The 23,913-nt window shown below is 38.0% G+C and overlaps 1 protein-coding gene across 2 annotated transcripts in view; it reads right to left on the bottom strand.

Annotated features, from left to right (window-relative positions):
• The window catches only part of LOC126266868 (nuclear valosin-containing protein-like), a 161,245-nt gene that overhangs the window by 25,414 nt on the left and 111,918 nt on the right, over positions 1-23,913 (bottom strand). For both annotated transcript variants that reach the window (XM_049971492.1, XM_049971493.1), the window contains exons 11-12: positions 16,813-16,980; positions 16,480-16,602 (exon numbers count right to left, since the gene is read on the bottom strand). In XM_049971492.1, the coding sequence (XP_049827449.1) occupies positions 16,480-16,602; positions 16,813-16,980 (291 nt within the window). The remainder of the gene's footprint in view (positions 1-16,479; positions 16,603-16,812; positions 16,981-23,913) is intronic.

Consider the following 23,913-nt stretch of genomic DNA (forward strand, 5'->3'; position numbering starts at 1 on the left):
AAGCTTTCGAAACGTGGTGCTACAGAAATGATGAAGATTAGATGGGTAGATCATGTAACTAATGAAGAGATACTGAATAGAATTGGGGAGAAGAGGAATTTGTGGCACAACTTGCGTAGAAGAAGTGATCGGTTGGTAGGACACATTCTGAGGCATCAAGGGATCACCAATTTAGTACTGGAGGGAAGTGTGGAGTGTAAAAAATTCAGAGGGAGACCAAGATATGAATACACAAAGCAGATTCATAAGGATGCAGGTTGCAGTAGTTATTCGGAGATGAAGAGGCTTGCAAAGGATAGAGTAGCATGGAGAGCTGCATCAAATCAGTCACTGGACTGATGACTGACACACACACACACACACACACACACACACACACACACACACACACACACACAGAAGACAACAAATAGCAAAAGTAGTGAATAACAAAGACTTCTAACAACTTGTATCAACCACAGAAAGTACGAAGAAACAAAGTATGGAGGATGAGTGAATGGCTGTGTACGAGGAGGAAACAAGCTTGATGTCACGTTCTCAAAAGCAGAGATTTGCAGAATGTTGGCAGGATTTGTGCAAGAAACTAAGATGAGGTGAGAAAATGCAGACTGTCTGGACTAAAGAGCTAATTAGTTTAAACAGTTAAATAACATATATACAGAAAAGTTTACAAATGCAAAACAAAGTTGAGGGAGAAGGTAGCCTGAGGCCACATGGAGCACATGCAGCGAGATAATCAGCCCCCCACCCCCCTGGGGCACATCCACCACTGCTGATACTGAATGTGAAAGTCCACATTAAATTTTATTATAAAATTAACTTTCCCTATGAAACTTACAATTTTGGTAACTCCTAACCCATCATCTGCAAATTTCTGAGGTAGACAGGTTGACTGTCTATTTCAGATCAGCCAGCACCGGTACTCTTCAAGAATATGGGGGATTGAGAGAGGATTACCACAGTTGCACTGATGGGATATGCAGTCAGTAGAGTTTGACGGAATCTTTCCGAGACACCTGGAGGAAAGAATGCCACGCGTTGCTCGTGTCCCCGATTCCTCTTGGCTTGAAAATTGTAACAGCCTGCCTTTCTGTATTCCAGCTTTTCAAAAGGAATATCACAGCTGTAATCACAAGTCTTGTGTTTGGTACTCCCAAGTTCTTTGCCTGTAGTTGCTTCTTTGGCTAATAAGTCAGCATGTTCCTTTCCCAGAATACCCACATGGCTCTGTGTCCATATGAATGTTACTGTCATTCCAGAGCTGTGGAGATCACCAATAGGTCTTGGATGTTACCATGAGTGTAAATGCATGTTAAATCTGGGCAATTAAAAAAAAAAAGAAGAAGAAGAAGAAGAAGAAGAAGAAGAAGAAGAAGAAGAACAGGCATCTGAGTATGATAGGATCAGCATGTATGAGTAGGCATCTGACAGATTGTGACAATATTGCTCACTAGGAGTTGCTGGTGGTCTGACCCTCACTGGAGGGACACCAGCTTCCATCAGGAGGCTGTCTGCAGTGTTTGTACGGAAGGGTGCAGTAGCCAACGGCACACCAATGTGCTGGACCAGGTCTAAGAAGTTCAGTACTGAAGGTGCTCCCAACCCAAAGGCAACAAACCAATGGCCCATTTGGGATAAAATCAAAGTTTTATAAAATTGCAGACAAACTGTACAGTCTGCACCCCAGATGCTGCTGCTGAAAAACTTAAGGCAATTTGCTGTTAGCTGACACTTGTGGTAACCGTGCTGGCTTACTATCAAATAGAAGGCCTAACATTTTTGAAGTTTCAATGATGTCAAGTAACTGGTTGCTCAGGTAAAGTTCTGGGAACAGGTATCAGTCCTGAGTTGACAAAAGAGCAAAACATGAGCTTCCAGAAGAAAAAATTTGTATCCATGTTTCAGGACCCCAACTATGTACTTTCTGTGAGTAACCCTGAAGTTCGTGCTCTGCAGTGCACAATGATCTGTGATACAAAGGTCATTCAAATACACAGATGGTGAGACCTTGGGTCAAAATGCAGTAACAATATCATTGATTACAATGGCAAAGAGGGTTATGCTCAGAAGCAATCCCTGCTTCTGGTACATATTTGTTACTGAGGATCGAACCTATCCCGATCCAGGATTGTCAGAGGAATAGAAAATTCAGGCTGAACTGGGAAAACTGCCCCAAAAACAGCAATCATGTTGGTGAAGCACAAAAGAATTGTTCAATGCAGATCCCAGACAAATCAGTTGTGTCTGTGTTGGATTGGAATGCCCAAAAGCCACTTTGAAATTGTGATCTATGTCCTCTGGCTTCCAGACAACAGCACAATCATTGGTTGGTGACTTTTTAGAATAATCTGAACAGCCCATTCATTTGAGAGGTTAAAATCTTAGTGTCCTTACATACTGTTACCCTAATTGAGAGGTAGACACAAACAGCCACAGCTTCTAATGCTGTGGTTAGTGGCACCAGCTCACTGAAAGTGTAAGATCGAATGAGCACGATGATTCCTCCAGATGCTCTCTCAGCTTTAATGAAACTTACACAGTAGGATTTGTGGTTTTTAATATGCGGGAGTTGGTTTTCTGAGAACCTGTTTCCTGAAGTGCCACACCAACAGTAGAATAAGTAGCCATTATATGATAGAGTTCAGCCAGATAGCCATGTTAGCCATTATGGTTCCATCGAAGAAACATCAGACTGGGATCTAAGAAAGCAGCGAAGGGGAAATGGGAGTATGAATTACTTTCCTGCTAAGACACGCTTCACCTGAATGTGTGGTCCTTTATCAGGATTTAGAGGTTTGACCTGGAGGGGTGGGAGGATGGGGTCCGGATCGACTGGAGCAGTAGAATTCAGTTTAACGAAACACATCAGCGAATGAGAGGGATGGTGTTCTGGACAGTTTAAACATATAAGGGGTTGTTGCAGAGGCTGCCCTCACAAGTTGCCTCATTAGTACAGAGGAAGGACATATCTCAACACCTCTGGCACTGAAAACATCACATAGGAGGAGGAAAATAAGGCTCGAAATCACATCAGTAAACTATGACTTTAACTTTCTCAGGTAAAACATTTACATTGAAAGCTAGGACTAAAGATTCTTTGTCCACTGTATTATCCTTATGTCTTCTCTGGACATGATGAACAACATAGACTCGACGCTGTTCTAGGTTAGGATGCACATCTTTATCCATTTGTAGTGTTAGGTCCTGATGGAAGACGACACCCTGAATCCTGTTGAGTTTATTAGGAGGAGACAAGGTAACCAGTACATATTCGAGCAGGCCTGAAGTGCCTGTGATCGCTAAGGATTCAATGTTTTGAATCCTAAATGTTTTGAATCCTAAATGTTTTGAATCCTAAATGTTTTGAATCCTCAATATTTTCAATGAAAAACATTGGCTTTGTTGTTGCAAAAGTATCTCCGCCACTTCTGGAGCACACCAGGAACCAAGTGAACACTCTCCCATTGTTTCTCCTTGCCTGACTCTCCTCATCCCCCCCCCCCCCAAAAGAAGAAGAAGAAGAAGAAGAAGAAAAAGAAGAAGGGGAGAGAGAGAGAGAGAGAGATGCCATAGGGTTGTAAGCACTTGCATTAGAATCTTGCTTTCTATCAGCTCTGATGGCTGTATTACCACAACCACTGGTATCGGTTAGTTTGATCCATTTCACTGTGGATAATGTCTGCCCAGCATAATTTCCTTCCATATACTTTCTTCATCACTGTATACTTCTCCCCTCCTATTTTCATTCAATTTTGTAATTATATTTCATTTTGTAAAAGAAAGACTCACTGTTTGCTGTAACTCTGATTAATTGTATAAATTATCAGTTTTGAACTAAATTATTTCGTATAATATGGACAAGATACTTTTAAAAACTCACCAGCTAAAGAGAAAGTCTGTAAATGAACGTTTAATGCACACTTCTGGAACTTTCTATGGAGAAATTCTATATTATGATTGCAAAAATACGAAAACTTGTGAAAACTGTTTCATGACCTAATTTCGAAAGACGATTTGTATCAAGAAATATTGCTAAAAAGATTTATTTACGTTTTGAAACACGATTTAAATCATTTTACATATAAATAGTTGTTCTAAATCACTCAAGAAATATCCTGAATCAAATGTCAAGATATTTCTGGAAACATCGGTACAAATCTGGTGAAGGTTATCCAGAAGCTGGTAGAAAAATGTTATAAAATCTATTTGGAAATTATGCTTGTAAGAATTTATATGTACTGATCCTTTTACTTACTTTAATCTGTACTAAAATTCTGTAATGTCTGATTTAGTTTTAAGTCGTGAATTGCTATCGTATTGTAAACAAAACATTGTCAAAGACTCCCATTGTTTGGAAAGATATTAATACACCTAGGAGTTATCAGTTGCCAGTTTGGATATGCAGTGCGGTTAGCTCGGAGAGTCAGTTGTTGAGTCTGTGAAGTCTGGCAGTTCTGTTTGTAAATAAACGTCTGTAATGAAGAATTACTTGTTGTCGTCAATATGAACTCAAGACCTTTTGCACGAAGCAGACACCTCCTAATGCAACGTTTTAATTTGGTGTTGAGGAGCTGAAATGTTATAATTTGGTTGAGGAAGCTGGGATCGCTATAAGTGCAAACAAATTGAAGTGAAATGTTATAATTTGGTGGAGGAAGCAGAGGATATGACGACCACCCAGTGATTCTTCAAAATAAAATACGTCTCTTCTGGGATCACAAGAAGAAAATACGTCTGTTTTGGGACCACAAGAAGAGGATATACGACGGACCAGTCATTCTTCAGAAGTAAATACGTCGATTCTGGGGTCACAAGAAGAGGAGTGATCAACCAAGCGAAACCATCCTGGAATTGAAGAAATTTCGCAAAACACTGACACCAACGACCGCCGACAGACACTAAGATAAGTACCTGCTTCCTAAAATAATGGAAATAAACGCAGATTTCAGTATTGACAGCGGTGTAGCGAGTACACCTATTAGGGAAAGTGCTTCTGACAGTGTAGGAATGTTGGAAATGTTAAAACAAATGTTTTCAGAGTTAAACTCGAAGTTGGATAACATAAACTCAAAGATGGACGATTCTTGTGCCGAATTACGTCAACAAATTGAACAGACACAACAACAGATGGACAGGTCGATTTCGAAGGCTGTGTGTGATTTAAAATCAGAAATAAATTCAAATACAGAACAGATTGCTCACACTAATCAGGTTCTCGAAGAATGGCGAATTACTTTTGAGTCAAACCAAAAAGAACTTAGTTGTCGTGTGGACATGGTTGAGAGCAAAATTTCTGTCCTTGAAACTGATTTAAGTAACGAAATTTCAAATAACCAGTCAAAACTTAAAAAAGTTGTTGATTTTGTAAATGAGGAAAATTCTCAATTGAGAAATGAATTTGACCAGACAAAACGATTTTTTGAAAGCGAAATTGACTCTTTCAAATCTGATTCTGACAAAAAGGTCACAGAAATTTGTAGTGGAGTACGTAATGTCGAAAAAACTGTAGACAGAAAATTTGTAGAAATACAAGAAACTATGTTGCAAAAAGGTTTTAGTAATAGTTGTAATGGGGTATGGGGAAATTTTCCCATTAAAACTTATCCCGGTGACAAGAATATACACCCAAAAGACTTCATGCAATTCTGCAAGGAGCAGTTCACATCCATAATGACAGATAGTGTTAAGATAAAATTTGTAAAGAAAATACTTGATGGTGAGGCACTTTCGTGGGCCAATCAGAATTGTTCCGCGGAAATATCCTTTGAAGATTTCGAAAAATGTTTTCTAACCAAATTTTGGTCTGAAACTGAGCAAGCTAGAATCAAAAGTGAATTCTTGAATGGTCCTAGTTGCAGAGAATCTGATGGGTCAATGAAAGCCTATTGTGAGAAACAGTTGCAAAAATTAGTGCATCTGGATAAGCCATTTGATGAGCTAACTCAAATTGATGCACTAAAACGGAGACTTCCGAAAAGAGTACAATGGGGTTTAGTATATGGTCCAGATGAGTCCATAGAACAATTCTTGAAATATGTGGACAAACAACAGATTTAACGACTTTGTAGGTTCATCACACAGAGGGTGGGAACCGAACCGTGGAAATAATAACAATAATAGTGAAGGAAGAAACTTTAACAACAACAGGAATAATTATAATAGCAATGACAGAAGAAATTTTGGTAGGAATGATCAGCACTTTAATTCAAACAGAGAATGGGAAAATCTAAACAGGTCCTGGGGTAATGACATGAGAGAAGGTAACCCGAGGCAGGGAAACGACAGACATAGGCCTTTAAACGACTAAATGCTCCACTGGGAGTCTGCAGTTTGGAGCAAGGAATTTTCAAAATCAGGCTAATTTCACCCGGAACAGACAGCACTATAATCAGAGACCTAACCAGTATAGACAGTATGCTTATGATCGATCTGTAGATAGAGGTAATGGAAAAATTAAATTTGACAGGAAATTTTGGAATGTCATAAGAGAAAATACTAGAAACAACTGTAATAGGAACCAGGCTACCTTTGATGAAGTAGGCTTAGAAGATGATATAATTGCAAATTTATATAATCAAGAAGAAGCACCTAATGCTGAAATGAAAGGTAAGGATAACTTTGATAATTTTGGATTGTACAAACTTATGTGTGGTGATGTTTTAGATGTAAGTTGTCATAATGATGTACGTACTGAAGTTTCTGGAAAGTCTGATATTCATGTGGATGTGGTTGGTGTTGTGAGTAATGTTGGTGATACTAGTAGTGTTTGCAGTGTAAGCTCAGGCAATGATGATGATAATGTTGATGTTAAGGCTAATGGTGATTATGTACTAGAAGATTTTGATGGTGAATTGGATGGAATAGTTTATGTTGAAGTTAAGGAGGATGTTATAAGCAACAGTGTTGAGAATAGTTGTGCCAGGAACTCTAACTACATTCCACATGAGAATCAGATTGTGCCAGTTCAGCTTAATAATACATCAGGAGACAGGGGGGTTGATTGTGCTGATGCATCTGAGTTTATTTTGAAATCTGTTTGGGACAAATTTAAAGATTACAGTGATGACAATGATGTTAAGATCAAATTAAGGGAAATTTGTGAACCAGTTTCTGCTTTTAAGCCTAATGAAATCATCAAACGGGGTACTAGTCAGGATGTGTGTGAGGTAAATAGTAATCCAGACATTCCAGTAGACCTAGAAGTTTGAAGAAAGTATTGCCTAATAAAGAAAACCTAAATATGGAACAGAGGTATGATGAGATAGCAGAAGATCTTTTGTATGAAGAACAGGAAGAAAGGGAAAACACCACTATTGGTAGTCCATACATAAAAATTAAAACTGCAGGTTGGGAAGGGTATTGTTTGATTGACACAGGGAGTCCAATTAGTGCCATTTCAAGCAAATTAAGAGATATAATTAAGCATGATCCTGACTTTGTTGAATTACCAGTTGTTGGAATAAAAATTAGAGGCATTACCGGCAAACTGAGCAAAATTGTTAATAGACAGGTGTTGTTGTCCTTCAGTATAAATGATGTACAGTTTACTCAAGGATGTCTTGTAATAAGTGACCTAAATGAGAATGTACTGTTGGGTATGGACTGGATATTAAAAGCTAATGCAGCATTTGATTGGGAAAAGAGTTTGTTTACCTTCATTGATCCTAAGACGAGAGTATGTTCCAGTACTGACATGTCGTTTCAAAACTGTGCTGATAAGGGAATTGAAATTAGGGATGTTACATTTTCTAAAGACAGTGGTTATTGTGTAGAGGAAATTACTGAGGATTATGATGATGGAGAATATGGGGATATAGTTCAAGAAAAATTACGGGAATCAGATAATTTGAACCAAGAACAGAAGGTAGAGTTAGAAAGATTATTGTGGAATTACTGTGATGTTTTTGATGATAGACCTGGCAGAGTAAAGAATTATCAATGTAAACTCAGATTAAAACCACATGAGCCATTCTTTATAAAACCTTATAGTGTACCCATTGCAAAGAGAAAAGATGTAGAAAAGGAACTTCAAAAGATGGAAGAGTGGGGCATCATTGAGAGAAGTAAGAGCCAATACAATAATCCTTTGGTAGTGGTTGCAAAACATGATGGCAGTGTCAGGCTTGTACTAGATTCAAGACACCTAAATAAGTATCTGGAAAGAGAGACCGATCATCCCGAGAATATAGACGAATTACTTCATAAATTTGAAAGAATGAAATACATGACCTGTTTAGATCTCAGATCAGGATTTCACCAAGTAGAATTAGAAAATGATTCCAGAAAGTATACTGCCTTTTTGTATGGGGGAAGATGTTACCAGTATTGTGTGGTACCATTTGGGCTGAATGTCTCAGTAGCCGAATTCATTAGAGCACTTGACTTTGTTTTGGGAAAAGATCTTTTATCAAAATTAACTGTGTATGTAGATGACATTTTGATCACTGGAGAAACTTGGGAAGAACATGTTAATACTTTGAGGGAGGTTTGCAATAGATTAAGGAAAGGGGGAATGTCACTTAAATTATCTAAATGTAAGTTTGGTATGAAAAAATTGAAGTTTCTGGGGCACAGTATTTCTGAGGAAGGTATTTTGCCAGATCCTGAAAAACTCGAGGCAATTGCAAAATTCCCAATTCCAAAAACCAAGAAACAACTAAAGTCATTTTTCGGGATGTGCGGTTACTACAGAAAGTTCATTAGTACCCAAGCTCTAAATGCTCCAAGTCTTAACAGATTGCTGAAGAAAAACGCAATGTGGGTTTGGGATCAGGAATGTGAAGCTGCTTTTGAAGAAATAAAAACACAGTTATGTAACAGTCAAATTTTGTACCGTCCTGATTTAAGTTTACCTTTTTGCATTATGGCAGATAGTAGTGATTATGGCCTAGGTGCTCACCTTTTCCAAGAAGTAAATATAAATGGGAAAATAGAACACAGGTCTATTGCTTTTGCTAGTCGAACCTTGAAAAAACATGAGAGGCAATACACTGTTACCGAGAAAGAGCTTTTGGCCATTTACTGGGCATTTTCTAAATTCAGAAATTATTTATTGGGAAACTAGGTAGTTGTCTACACAGACCATAAGGCATTAATTTATATTCAAGAATGTAGGTTGCATATGGAAGGATTACCAGGTGGGCACTCTAGTTACAACAATTTAATTACTCAATAAAATATCTTAGAGGACCCAATAATGTAGTTGCTGATGCTTTATCTAGACTACCTGTGGGGGGGGGGGGGGGGGTGACTTTGAAGATGACAGTGGGGAATGTGAAAAAGAATTCAAAATTATGTATTTAAGAGGGGTGGACAATGAACAAGAAATCAGAGACATTTGTAATGACATCCGACGGAATCAGAACTACGATGAGAACTGTAAACTGGTCAAAAGTTATTTAGGGAAAAAGGGACATGAAAAAGTGGGAGATTTTTACAAAATCTACAAGGGGATTCTATTCAAGAGAAACAGTGTAGATAGCGATGTATGGAAATTATGTTGGCCTGAACAGTACATCAATGTACTCATCAAGTACATTCATGAAAGTTTTGGTCATTGTGGGATTCAAAAGTGTATCCAGAAAATCCAAGAAAATGTGTACTTTAACAACATAGCCAGGAGGGTTAGAAAAATTTTGACGGGTTGTGACAGGTGCCAAAGAGTAAAAGTATCCAACCAAACTTGTCGAGGATTGATGCAAAACATCTTACCAAAAGAACAACACGAGTTAGTCGCTGTCGACTTATATGGACCATTACCGAAGACCAGAGGAGGCTATTGCTACATTTTTGTTATGGTTGATGTTTTTTCAAAATTCATTAAGTTATACCCTCTTCGCAAGGCATACAATAAGAGCATTATTTCAAAAATCAGGAGAGACTATTTTGGCAGGGTTGGAAAACCTCAGAAAATCTTATCAGACAGTGGGACTCAATTTACTTCTGGAGTATGGAAAGCTTTTGTTGAAGATGAAAATATAAGTCACATTCTTTTTTCAGCTTATCATCCATCAGGAAACCCTTCGGAGAGATACATGAGGGAAATTGGGCGATTCTTTAGAACTTACTGCAATACTGATCATGCTAGTTGGATTGACTATGTTGAGAAATTCGAAGATGTTGTGAACAGCCTACAGCATTCCTCAACAGGGTTTTCACCTTATGAAATACAGTATAATAGCAAACCACCACATCCAATTAGTGATTTCATTGATTTTCCAGTCTGCAAACCATTAAGTACTCAAGAGAGAGAGGAAATAGTGAGAAAGACCATGAAATCTCAACGTGATAAGAGGAAATGTAGACATGACAAAAGACTGAAGCCTACTCAATTTAAAATTGAAGACTTGGTCCTTGTTAAAACACAAGAGAAGTCTAAAGCCATCAGTGGTGAATTAAAAAAGTTTTTTTGACATAAACATTGGACCTTTCAAGATTCAGGACAATCCTCATCCGAATGCTTACCGTCTAGTCTACCCAAATTCTGGCAGACTGTTTGGCCTATGAAACGTGACCGAACTGAAATTGTATAATCTTACCAGGATATTTTTGTATACTTTGTTATGTTGTATTTATATGATTCCTCAGGGGAGCATATATTCTTTGTGTGCTAAGTGTTTGGAGAGCACTAGGTCCCCTAGCTATGCAATTGTCATATTTCATTTTCGTATTCTGGCATTGCATCTTACACTTATTCTGTGATCCTGTATAATCAATTTTCTCCATCTGTCAGTCTATCCTCTCTTAGCTTTAAGAAATTACTTAGAGTAAATTTTCTTGAGTAATTAGACTTAAGAGAATTCAAATTTCTGTGTCCTTAAAAACCGGTCCACCGACTATTAAATGCTTTTGCTAATGTTTAACTGGGTTTGACCACTGTATGCTGTATATTCATAGCGGACTGTGCTATTGCAGCCTGTGATAGCCTGCAGTGTATATGGAAACCATACGGACTGTGAAGATGAGACTGAAATACAGTGTGTGGCATTGAGGTATACCGACCTTTAAGGAAGAAGATCACCAACCTTCAAGAAAGAAGACACCAAAGATATGTGTTAAACTTTTCTGTTTTGTAATGTAAGGACATCAACCCTTCCGTGTTTCACGTGGAAGTGCTGATGGGGGGGGGGTTGTGTAACATTACAGGACATATTGGGACATTTTGAAGTATTCGATACTGTAGACTTTTAGGGGATGTCGATACAGATATGCAAAATGTACAGGGAAATTTTGGTGATATTTAAATATTGTACTGTGTCAATATTAGGACATTTTGCACAGAAAGAACAAAAATAGAATTAATGTAAATATATATTAGTGTTAGTAACCTATTTTCATTCAATTTTGTAATTATATTTCATTTTGTAAAAGAAAGACTCACTGTTTGCTGTAGCTCTGATTAATTGTATAAATTATCAGTTTTGAACTAAATTATTTCGTATAATATGGACAAGATACTTTTAAAAACTCACCAGCTAAAGAGAAAGTCTGTAAATGAACGTTTAATGCACACTTCTGGAACTTTCTATGGAGAAATTCTATATTATGATCGCAAAAATACGAAAACTTGTGAAAACTGTTTCATGACCTAATTTCGAAAGACGATTTGTATCAAGAAATATTGCTAAAAAGATTTATTTACGTTTTGAAACACGATTTAAATCATTTTACATATAAATAGTTGTTCTAAATCACTCAAGAAATATCCTGAATCAAATGTCAAGATATTTCTGGAAACATCGGTACAAATCTGGTGAAGGTTATCCAGAAGCTGGTAGAAAAATGTTATAAAATCTATTTGGAAATTATGCTTGTAAGAATTTATATGTACTGATCCTTTTACTTACTTTAATCTGTACTAAAATTCTGTAATGTCTAATTTAGTTTTAAGTCGTGAATTGCTATCGTATTGTAAACAAAACATTGTCAAAGACTCCCATTGTTTGGAAAGATATTAATACACCTAGGAGTTGTCAGTTGCCAGTTTGGATATGCAGTGCGGTTAGCTCGGAGAGTCAGTTGTTGAGTCTGTGAAGTCTGGCAGTTCTGTTTGTAAATAAACGTCTGTAATGAAGAATTACTTGTTGTCGTCAATATGAACTCAAGACCTTTTGCACGAAGCAGACACCTCCTAATGCAACGTTTTAATTTGGTGTTGAGGAGCTGAAATGTTATAATTTGGTTGAGGAAGCTGGGATCGCTATAAGTGCAAACAAATTGAAGTGAAATGTTATAAGCTACGTGCTGAAAAACTGCAGCCATGCACTTTTTTTTTTATAATAATTAGATCTTCTTTCAGTATTAATTAGCTCTGAAGGAGGACACTGTGAAAAATCCAACTACATTTTCAATCTTCTTTGTGGCCTTGTTGACTGCTGAACATCTCAACCAGACAGTGAGTGATGCTTTATTAATTGACATTTAATGATAAGCATGGTGTATTTGTGATGTACTTTCAATGCACCATTGCTTTGAAATGACGCACTGTGCATGTAAGTCACATACTACAAAGGAAATGAATAATCGTAATGCACACTGTTCACACAGGGTTCGTTCACAAGCACTCCCGAAAGTTGACAGTCAAACGCCCACTAGTGACGTCATCACTGCGAAAAGTACTGTAAAGTCTACCTGACCAGATTAAACTACCACTGGCTACAGATGGAAAACACACCCCACATTAGATTCTGACACCTTAAACTGTACTTCACGGTTTTCAGTTAAATTCCCTAGGTTTGTTCAGTTTCCTGGGTGCCTCATGTCTCAAAAATGCTTGCTTTGATGTATAATTTGTGATCATAACATGTCAGAAAATAGTTCGATTAACTTGTACCAGGATAGTAATTTCAATTTTTTGACTGGTTTTTACTTGCTTTTACAGTTTCGTGTTTTTTAAGAACTGATGAAATTCATTACCACAGATTACTGTATAAACTTTGTATTCTAAATTTAATTTCCTTCAACTACACAGATTTTATGTAATGTAATGGTGAGGATTATGATTTTTAATCACATATGCCAGTTACAAATGTTATTGCTCATATTTTGGGAGTTTTAATGTTTTCCCTGATTCTACATTTTCCCCAATTTTGTCTTTTTTTTAAGCTTGGACCGCAGGAAAACCTAAACTAGGGATTTCACTGTACAATTAATAAAATATTCCAGATTACCGTGCTGTGGTCAGATAGATTTCATATTACAAAGCAACATTTGTGCCCATCTACAACATTTTTGAGGAGGATCATAGCTTTTTTGAGTGTCTAGTTCACACCCTGGTTTGTTACTAACTGCAGCAAATTCTATGCCTGCTCCTGTGCAGTGGCAAGACATCACATGCTTTTAATACCCAAGCATCAGTTGTCAGTTGCAGTCATACGCCATTGCTATCACCCCATGATGGAAGACTTCTACATCTCTTCTTGAGCACCGGGATCCATGTCATTTAATTTCATGGCCCTCTCCTTCCTATCAAAATTTCTAGGGTGTTTAAGAATATGTATGGGCTCTCTGGTGTCCACTTAAGGCTGCCAGTGCTCGCGTCCTATCGAAATGAAAGTGGTGGTCTCCTGGCTGCAAAGCATGGTCCGAAACAGCTGATTTGTTAATCTCTCAACTTTTACAGTTGCCCTCGTGCTCTTCTAGTTGCGTTTTTTGACTTTTTTTGGGGTGGGGGGGGGGGGTTACCCACTTAAATCTTCCAAAACTGCATGGAGTCCTTTAATTTCCCATTTTTTTCCAGCAGTTTGTGAGTATTCTTGGTCAATTTTAGGTGATCCTCTATCTTCTGTGAGTGTTTGAAAGTCTTATTGGTAACACAAATAAGTTGCTGAAGATGCACAAAGAGCATGTTCCTAAAGTGAACACTATTGGCTCACCCATTTATTCAATTGCCAATTTCTTGACATCATCAGTGTGACTATAAATTTGGCATACATAAGAAAATTAAACAGCATAGTGGTCCAGCTGGAGGACACACTTAGTTTTGATTTGGTATTGCTATTTACTATGATTCCGCTCAATGAGGTGTTGAAACAGTTGAATGTGATCCCCATGATGGTTCTATCATTCAGTCGCTTTCGATCAGCCTTGGAGAACAGAAAAAGGAAATTTTATACACCTGGTAAGAAAGTAAAATTCATACAAGAGGTGGATACTAATCTGCATAAAACAAAATCTGAAACTGCTTCACACATAGGAATTGCTTACATCAGACTATGTACAATCATCAGCAAAAGAGACAGTATTTTGAAATTGAGTGCAAAATCAACATAACACAACTGTCCTCAAGAGTGGAGATACAGAGATTTGGGAAAGTCTTTTACGTCATTCCAGCAAAAATGGGCTGCAGCTCTACTGAGCAGTGACACCATGCTGAAAGCAAAGGAGATAGATTTAGCTATAAGTATGAACAACACTGCTGATTTCAAGGCTTCATCAGGATGATTACAAGTATTTGACCATCATCATGGAATCACAGGGAAAACATTTTCCGGCGAATCAAACACTATGGATGATGTCATGGGGCAACATTTGATTGTTGAGTTTCGGCTGGGTACCTTAAGGGATTATCAACTTGAAGAACATCCCCATCTATGACGAAATGATCTATTCTATAGTCTGCTTCCCAGTAAAACCTTAGCTGAAGAGGACGACTCAATGCCACACAGGGAAGAAAAGTAAAATTCGCGTACAAACATCTCTACTTTTGATAGGAAAATCTAAGAATCAGAGGCATTTCAAGGGTGTAAGTACAAAGCCTACAGAAAACAAATGCAATAAGATTTCTTCTCTTCTTATGGAGCAGAGTGCAGCATTGCATCACACCCACCCAAAGTAACTTTGGAAAATGTTCGAGTGGAATTTTTCCCTCCAAACTGCATCAGTGTTCTACAGCCAATTGATTTGGGCACTGTTGCAAATTTCAAAGTAAATTATGGAAAAAAAAACCGGTTCAACATTTGATAGGACTGACTCCATTAATTTCCTAAGAGCCATGGAATTTATTTCGGCTGCCTGGCACCATCCTACACACCACTTCCGTAAACTGATACCTTACTGAGAGAGACTCTCATTGAAACCTGGTGCCTTAGTGAAAGAGACTCTCACTGGTGGTGGTGGTGGTGGTGGCAAAATTGTGCCTAGTAATGAGCTAGCTCTATTGGAGAGTGCAGATTTCAACAGTTTTGTACATTTTAATGATAATCTTGTTGTGTGTGGAACTACAGGATGACGAGATTATTGCTGATATTTGCCAACAACACGGTTATGATCAAGAAGGTGGACCAGCTTCAGTGACAGTGATGGCGATGACAACTTTAATCTTGAATCACTTAAAACTGTTTTGCACAGGCACTATATCAGTGTGAAAAGTAGTAGTAGAAAGCTCTGAATTCATTAATACGTTTGAAAATGAAAGGTGTACACACTTAATGCACAAAAAGTGAAGTAAGTTAAATTATGTAACTTCTTTAAGCAGGATCAAGTTTTATTAAAGTTTTTCTCTTTAATACTGCATCTCTGTTGTTTGTACAGTGCAAAGTGTCAAATTATAATACAATATCTGATCTCTCTGAAGTGGAACCAAATAATATTTTTTCTTTTAATACTGTACTCCATTTTTTTTGTAAAGTTTACATATGTAGACCCATTTGCTACAGCTACGGTAGGGGTGTATTTTTCCAGCCACTTGATGATATATGAATTTGCCAATTTTCAACTTTTTTAATACTTGCAGTGTGTCTTAGCAGCTAAGATTTTGACATTGTGCTTCTCTGTTTGTTCTTCCTGTATAAAAAAGTCTCACGGCAGGGTTTCGACATGTCAGATTGGCCTGCTCCCTTATGAGTTTAAACTGATAAAATAAACACTGTACACACATTTTTAAATAATTATATTTGTTTGCACAAGTTGCTACATGCTACATTTCCATTAGTTGTTTAAAATGATGTTCCCCTGTTTTCTATGCAGTCATGACTTGTCACACAAAGCTCCGTGATGCCTGGTGGTGTGCAAACAATGCCAGAAGAATATTTTCTTTCTACTCCACCCGGCTTTCCTCATAATACTACAAGCAGGAAACAAATAGGATCATATCAGATGAACAAGTTAGCAACAAAATAGGACATCTTCTGTCTATGTTCTTTTCAGAGAACATCTGATGCAAGTGTTCATATGATGTTCAAAGTGAGCTGGGGCACCATCAACTTGGATTTACAAGCGCACACAATCAAGACAAATATTGTACGACAACATGAGGAATATGTATCTCAGAACCACAGTAGTGCACTTAATGCGGAGTTATCACATTTCACTGGCAGAGCTACCACGGAACATGTTTGGCTTTGCAACTTTTCACTCAGTCACCTCTGGTTGAGGTTCGCTATATTAAATTGATCCACAGAGGCTTCTTCACCATCCTTAAAAGTTTCATGCAAATAACATAGCATATTATCATTAGTGGCTTTCATGTGTATTACTTACTTCACCCGCATCACTTCTTTTGGGGCACAATGCATCTAATTCATCGAAGAATATGACACATGGTGCAGAATTTGCTGCTCTCTGAAAGCATTGGCGAACAGCCCTCTCACTTTCACCAACATACTGAAACGCAATAACAAAAGTTTAATTATATTATCATCATACCATCTATACTAAAGAAGCAAAATCTTTTACACACACACACACACACACACACACACACACACACAGTATTAGATATTTCACAGCTGTTTCATCTCAATTCAGAATAAATTTCTGTGAATAAACAAATGTGCATCAAGTTTAGAAATGGAGACAACAGTTACAACATACCATATTGAGCAATTCAGGACCTTTTACAGAAATGAAATTTATTCCTGCTTCATTTGCTACTGCTTTAGCCAAAAGGGTTTTCCCACAGCCAGGTGGTCCACAAAGCAGCACTCCAGTTGGTGTCGACAGACCAAGGTCAGCAAATTCCTTTGCATACTGGACTGGGCCCTGGACAACAAACAACGAAATGATGAGTACAGATATGTAAAAACACATTTTTGATTTAATCAAACACTACAACCAGCAGTTTCCTTAACGTGAACTATATAGTTTTGTCCACTCCACGGGCACCAGTATGATAGCATGAGACATGGAGGTTTGCAAAAACAAGTAACTCAAGAGTGTGTCAAATTCTGTGAAGCAATGTTAATATGGATCACACAGGTGGTCTATAGATGACCAAGCTTTATAAATTTTGCATTAAGAGGACTGATGTAATTTCATTTGCCTGCAATACTAAAAAAAGTGTGTGTGTGTGTGTGTGTGTGGGGGGGGGGGGGGGGGGGGGCAAGCGCTTATGTTTATGAATATACTCGTGATTACATTTGAATATAGTAAAATAATGAAGCCAGGGACCACAAGCCTGAATGTGGGTGATTTTGCAGGGACTGCATGAACTAAAAAGTGTCATTGTCTGCCTGTCTTGTACTATGGTAGTTAATAATAAGCACACCAAAACCTTTTGAGAGACTAGGCTAACAGTGGCCAACAGTAGCACTGCAATGGGTAAATTTGCACTACGACAATGCATCCAAACAGGCAACTAACTACGCCATTCAGTTCCAGGAGTGCATCCCATACTCCCTGCAACTCAATATGGCCACATGCTATTATTTCCTGTTCCTACGATGAACAATCACACAGGTAGAGGGAGGTTCACCAATCATGGAAAAGCTGTTAATGCCTTTGAACTAGTAGGTCTTTAACAAAGTTGGTAGAAAATGTATTTCAAAGAATGGCTTACAGGAATGCTTGACACACAAACATTTGTGGTGAGTACACTGAGAGAATATACTTACAGACTTTTTTTGAAGTTCTTTACTTTATGCATACCTCAAAGTATCACAATGAAATAGGCCCCAGGTAAAGGGCAAATAATAAAATGAAATAATAAGTACAAAACAAATCTTCCACATTGGCCTGTGTACACCTTGTCTGCAGCTTTCAGAACTAGGATTTAAATCTTGTTCTATCACTGAGAGGAAAGTACAAAGGAAGAGCTAACAGAAAAAGCAAGTAACATGTTCTAAACAGTTTGCCTGTTACCATCTGCCCATACTCAAGAGTTTAGTGGTGGTCATATCACTGGAACTATTCTGCAACAAATAAAAAGGGGAGGAGGAATAAAACCACCTATTTAAGTCCTTAAAAAACTTCGTGTGTGTTTTTCTGTTTATTTCTCTGCCAGTCCATCCTACTGCCTGATAGTGTTGTTTTTGCTATTCTATGCCAGATGGTCTAGAGGTTCTGAGGTAACCATCTAGTATTTGGCTGAAATTTTTTGTGGACATTCACACATGCCCCAATAACTATTGGTAAAGTTCCAACAATCACCAGTTAAATACCTGCAGAGATGAAGTAATTTGTTTGACCCCTAGTGCAGCTTTCAACAAAAAAATTGTAAGTTTTCAGCAATTTTGGGACATAATATATCCAGCAATATTTTCTTGAAAGAAACAAAACTAGGAAAACTTGTATAACTTTTTGCTATCTCTGAATTGAAATAATATAGTAATAACAACAACAATAATAATAAAATATCTCTATAAGTGCATAGTAAACCTAAAACTTTGCATATGATAACTTATCAACAGAAGATCTTAAGAGTATAAAATTTCATTTCCCTACTTCTTTCCAATGGTTTACAAATTGAGGTCAAAGTTGATGATGTTTGTAAAAATGACAAAACATGGGTATTTTTGGCACACTTTTACAAAAAAGTACTTTCCACAAACTCTTTTAAACCATTTTTCAATGACTCAAATCTGACACTTTTGTGATGTTTTACAATTGTTTAATAATTGGTAATATTGAAAATTCTAATAAACAGGACATGAGCTTGAGTCAGAACAACTCAAGAAAGTACAGAAAAGGAGGGCACCACTTATCACGATGTGACATATTTCAGGTAGATTTTCTTATGCAATAACTGCAGAATCACACTAGTTCTAAACTTCAAAATGTAACTGTGCATTACCAAGGACATGGAAATCACAACAACTGTTGTAGGACAGCTACAACGCACATCTTATATACTGCCTTCAAGTTTTACAGTATTCTTTCATATGTAAATTTTGTTGAAGTTCATAGCAGTCTCCCAAGATTTTTTTCCAGAAAAGGATTTGTGTTTATGAGAATTTTGAATCTGTCTTTTTATTTTGTGATGCTATTGATGTTCTAGTTCGATTTCAGTCTAAAGTATAGCATATTTTACTTTCACACAGTTTGTAGTTTGTGTGAAATAAAAGTGTACTAATGAAGAACTGTATAAGTGTGTTCCTATAGTCCATGTACTTTGTCCACAGCTGGCTTCTTTTGAAGTGAGGAACCAGCATACACATACCATTGGGGTGAGGTTGGGGGGAGGGGGGGTGTCAGAACTGTGCAACAGCAACCATGGATGTGTTTCTTTACCACGGTACCCCAAACCTGGAATGTGCTCGTTTCTCAAGCTCGATAATACACTTTTATAAGTGTCCCAGGCCAAAGCTAGAAGAGGTTCCTTTTAGAATCTTAAGCTTATATTTACTCCAAGATACTTGAATTTTTAGAAATCTCAATTTCCTATTGAATATCACAATGAAAACCATACTGCCTGCCAAACAATGTCACTGATGGAGATGGAATAATTGAAACAATGTGCTACTCTGGAAGCCAGCAACTTTCACTTTTTGATGAGCAATAAAATGAATTTGCTGGCCCCTGCAGGGTTGATTCAATATCTAGGCCAGGGCTACCCAACCTGTGGTCCAGAAAGTGAGCATCTATGACATGACCAGGAACAAAATTCTGTAAAAATTTTGTTTATGTAATGTTATGATGAATATCTTCATTCCCCCCCCCCCCCCCCCCCTTTCTGTCCGCAGTTATTGTTAGTGATAAGTGTATTGCGAGTCACCCAAAATTACTCATCTCCCAGGTGGCTCGCTTAAGCTAAAGGATTGGACACCCCTGATCTAGACACAATATAGCAAAGCGATGGGGATGGAACAAGCATATGCGAATTTTAGTAGCGAAAGCAAATGGTCAGCTTCGTTTATTGGGAGAGTTTCAGGATGGTGTCATTCACCTGTAGTACAGGAAATCACATATAGAACACCAATGCAATCTGTTCTTGAGTATTGCTCAAGTGTTGAATTAAAGCAAGACGCTGAAGCAGTTCCAGGGTGTGCTGCGAAATTTGTTATCAGTAGGTTCAATCAACATACAAGTATTGCAGATATACCTAGGGAACTCAAATGGGAATGTAGCATTCTTTTCAAAGGAACGCTATTAACATACCTTTTGCTTAAGGACCGCAAAGGTAAGAGAAATTAAGGCTCGTAAGGAGGCATATGAACAGCCATTTTTCCCTCTCTCCATTTGCGTGTGGAATGGGAAAGGAAATGAATAATAGTGGTACAAGGTATCCTCTGCCACACATCATACAGTGGCTCGTGTAGTATGTATGTAGATGTAGATGCTTTTTAAAAGTATCCTTCAGCTCAGTGTTAGTCTTACAGAAGTTTCCAATCCAGCACTCTTTCTCACAAATACACAGCAATATTGTCCTTGCTGGAGGTCTGATGTTAATATACACTATGGAATCAAGAGTACCTGGACACCTGCCTGAAAATGACTTACAAGTTCGTGGCACCCTCCATCGGTAATGCTTGAATTCAACATGGTGTTGGTTCATCCTTAGCCTTGATGACAGTTTCCACTCTCACGGGAATACGTTCAATCAGGTGCTGCAAGGTTTCTTGGGGAATGGCAGCACATTAAACACAGAGTGCTGCACTGAGGAGAGGTATCAATGTTGGTCGATGAGGCCTGGCACGAAGTCAGCGTTCCAAAACATCGCAAAGTTGTTCTATAGGATTCAGGTCAGTCCATTACAGGGATGTTATTGTCGTGTAACCACTCCACCACAGGCCATGCATTATGAACAAGTGCTTGATCATGTTGAAAGATGCAATCACCATCCCGGAATTCCTCTTCAACAATGGGTTCACCAGGCGTTCGTCATACCCACACCCTGCCATCGGATCACCACAATGAATACCGTGATTCGTCACTTCACACATTTTCCCACTATTCAATCGTGCTTGCAGGGGATCCTCATGCAGAGTGAAATTCCTGTGTGATGGTTTGGATAGATGTCTGCCTATTACACATTATGACCTCCTTCCACTGTCGGCAGTCTGTGTCAGTCAACAGATGAGGTCGGCCTGTATGCTTTTGTGCTGTGTGTGTCCCTTCACAGTGTGTGTGTGTGTGTGTGTGTGTGTGTGTGTGTGTGTGTTTTTTTGGGGCTTTATGGGCGCTCAACATCGAGGTCATCAGCGTCCTGACACACGTTAAAAGGAACGAACGTGGACAGACCTAAGAAAACTAAAGCACACACTCAAAGAAATCAGGAAAAGAAGGAAAATGCTACATAAGAAAGTAAAACCTAAGGAAAGGGGCAACATAGCAACAACAATGTCACAGGAAAGTGTTACCGGCTGGTCACTTACATAAAATATGGGCGAGCTTGTCACACAGTGAGCAAATTAAAATCCTCTCCCTAAAATCTTTGTAAAAACATTTGACATGCCACAGAACTTTAAAACTTTAGCCACATTCGTCAGAGTGTTGCCTAAAAGAGATGGCAGGACCGCTGTATGTCTGTATTCAAGACTTCCACATTACTAAACATCCCTAGGTCCACTGGGATTAAGGGTAAAGGTGTATGTGAGTATGTTAAATTTGTTGGTGACTGTACTGTGTATTTTCATAAATAAATTGATTTACAAGACCAATTGATCTGTAGCGTAGCCCACTTGAGGTTAGGTTGGGAGTTTTTTTTCTGGAATGCGGCCGCGGCAGCGGTCGCCTATGATTCGAAAACATTGAGCGGTGTAGTAGCGTAATGTTGCACAATGTTGTCGGCGCGCCAACGAGGCCGCCGCGCGGACGCGTGCCACTAGAGCTCCTCTGGCACAGAGACATAATTGCCTACCGTACTTATCATATGGCTGAATTTGTTAATAAAGACTTTGGTAAATCCGCATATATGTCGCCCTCTGCACTTGTGTTGTATACTCGTAATAAGAGGAAAGTGTCTGTAAATGAACCTGTGTTTATTTGGATTAAGGGTAAAGGTGTATGTGAGTATGTTAAATTTGTTGGTGACTGGTCAGAAAATAAAATGCAATCCAATAAAACGTGGCGCACAGTGACCTGGACGCCGCAAGCACCACACATTGGAGGGTCCTCTCGCCGGAGCAGATAGCCATGCGTCATAGGGCTCCGGCCTATTCGAAGCCGAGTGAGGAGAACCTTGAGGTTGCTGATATGGAGTACCTGGCAGTAGGTCGCAGCACAATGCAGCGAATATGAAAAATTTATGCTTTGGGGGGTGTCCGGATACTTTTTATCACAGTGTACTTCCTTCATTGTCACAAATCGTTAACAGAAAGGAGGATGCACAATTTTAAATTCTGCTGATCTGAATTGTTTCTTCAGTTGGGGAAAAAAAAATTATTATTTTCTCTGGTTCCCGTTAGAGATGGTCCATGTTTAAACCTCTTTGTCTTCTGACCCTTAAAAATATTTTCTTCAATTTCTTCTTTGCCGATGAAACAAATTTAATGTCATTAATGCTTTTAGTGCAGAAGCAAAACAGATTTATAGGTCCAAGAATCTGACTACTAACTGGTCCTTATAAACTTGCTCTTGCTACTGATTACTTTCACAAACTGAGAAAAATTTTAAAAGTTTTGTATTGGGTGCTGGGACCACCACTCAAAAAGTAAATAAAAATCAGAGCAAATTGTGTTTTACATATTCCATCAACTCATTGATAAAGGCAAGAAGAATTATTGCATCATGTCGGTCAGTCGCTGACAACATAAAAACTCAAATTTTACTTTCTGATTTTGTGCAAAAAGATTACAGAAAAATAGACTGAGGTTTAACTATTTTTCTCTCGGAAACCTTGCATTATTTTCTAAATGAACAATTTTGGCAAAACCCATTAGGATAATAAGCACATCTTCCTTTATATAAAACTAAAGGGCTTTTAGATGCACACACTAATTTTTGGAAATCTAATGATGACATGGCAGACACCAAATTTTTGTTCCAACTTTTTCAGTAAATTCATCCTCTGTGAAATGCTTTGCATCCAGGTTGCCCCTATCAGTAGTGTGAATCCACTGCTTGTATAAAATAATTTCCTGTTGATCATGTTGTATGAAATAGCTAACAAATGCACATGCTATAGCTTCTGCTCTACGTAACATGATTTCTTTAAATCGCAGACTGCAAACACCTATGCTGAGAAACACAAGCAATTATTAGAGATACAAAAAAAGAAAGAAGCTATCCTCATTATTGGATTCTTTATACCCTTTCATTTATTATAAAAAGAATTTTGTAGATCTGGATAATGTGTTAGAAATGTTTAAAAATCAAGAAAGATTACTTCCTTTTGCAGATTTTGAAGTTTTTTGATTCAAGCTCACTTCCTAGTGCTCTGTATTTTTAATACTATCTTAACGGGTATTAAAAAATTTTAAAACACAACAAGAAATGTGTCATTTAATTTGAATACCAGTGGAATATGGGCGTATTTTTAATGCATTTTCACTGTGTCATTATTTTGTTATGGCATTATATGCATCACCGTAAAACGAAACCTAGATTTTTAGGTGGTTTAGGACAGGGTCTTTCCAAAGGAAAATGTTTAAAAGAGTCTGCAGAAAATACCTTTTTGTAAAAGTGGGCTGAAAATATACATTTCAGGAATTTTTACAAAAATTGTCAACTTTGCCCTCAATTTGCAAACTGCTGGAAAGCAGCAGGGGGAATGTTGTTTGATATTTGTACATCTTGTGTTGGTAAGTTACCACATGC

This window comes from Schistocerca gregaria, chromosome 4 (genome assembly GCF_023897955.1).
Source record: "Schistocerca gregaria isolate iqSchGreg1 chromosome 4, iqSchGreg1.2, whole genome shotgun sequence".
In the NCBI taxonomy this organism is placed as follows: domain Eukaryota; kingdom Metazoa; phylum Arthropoda; class Insecta; order Orthoptera; family Acrididae; genus Schistocerca; species Schistocerca gregaria.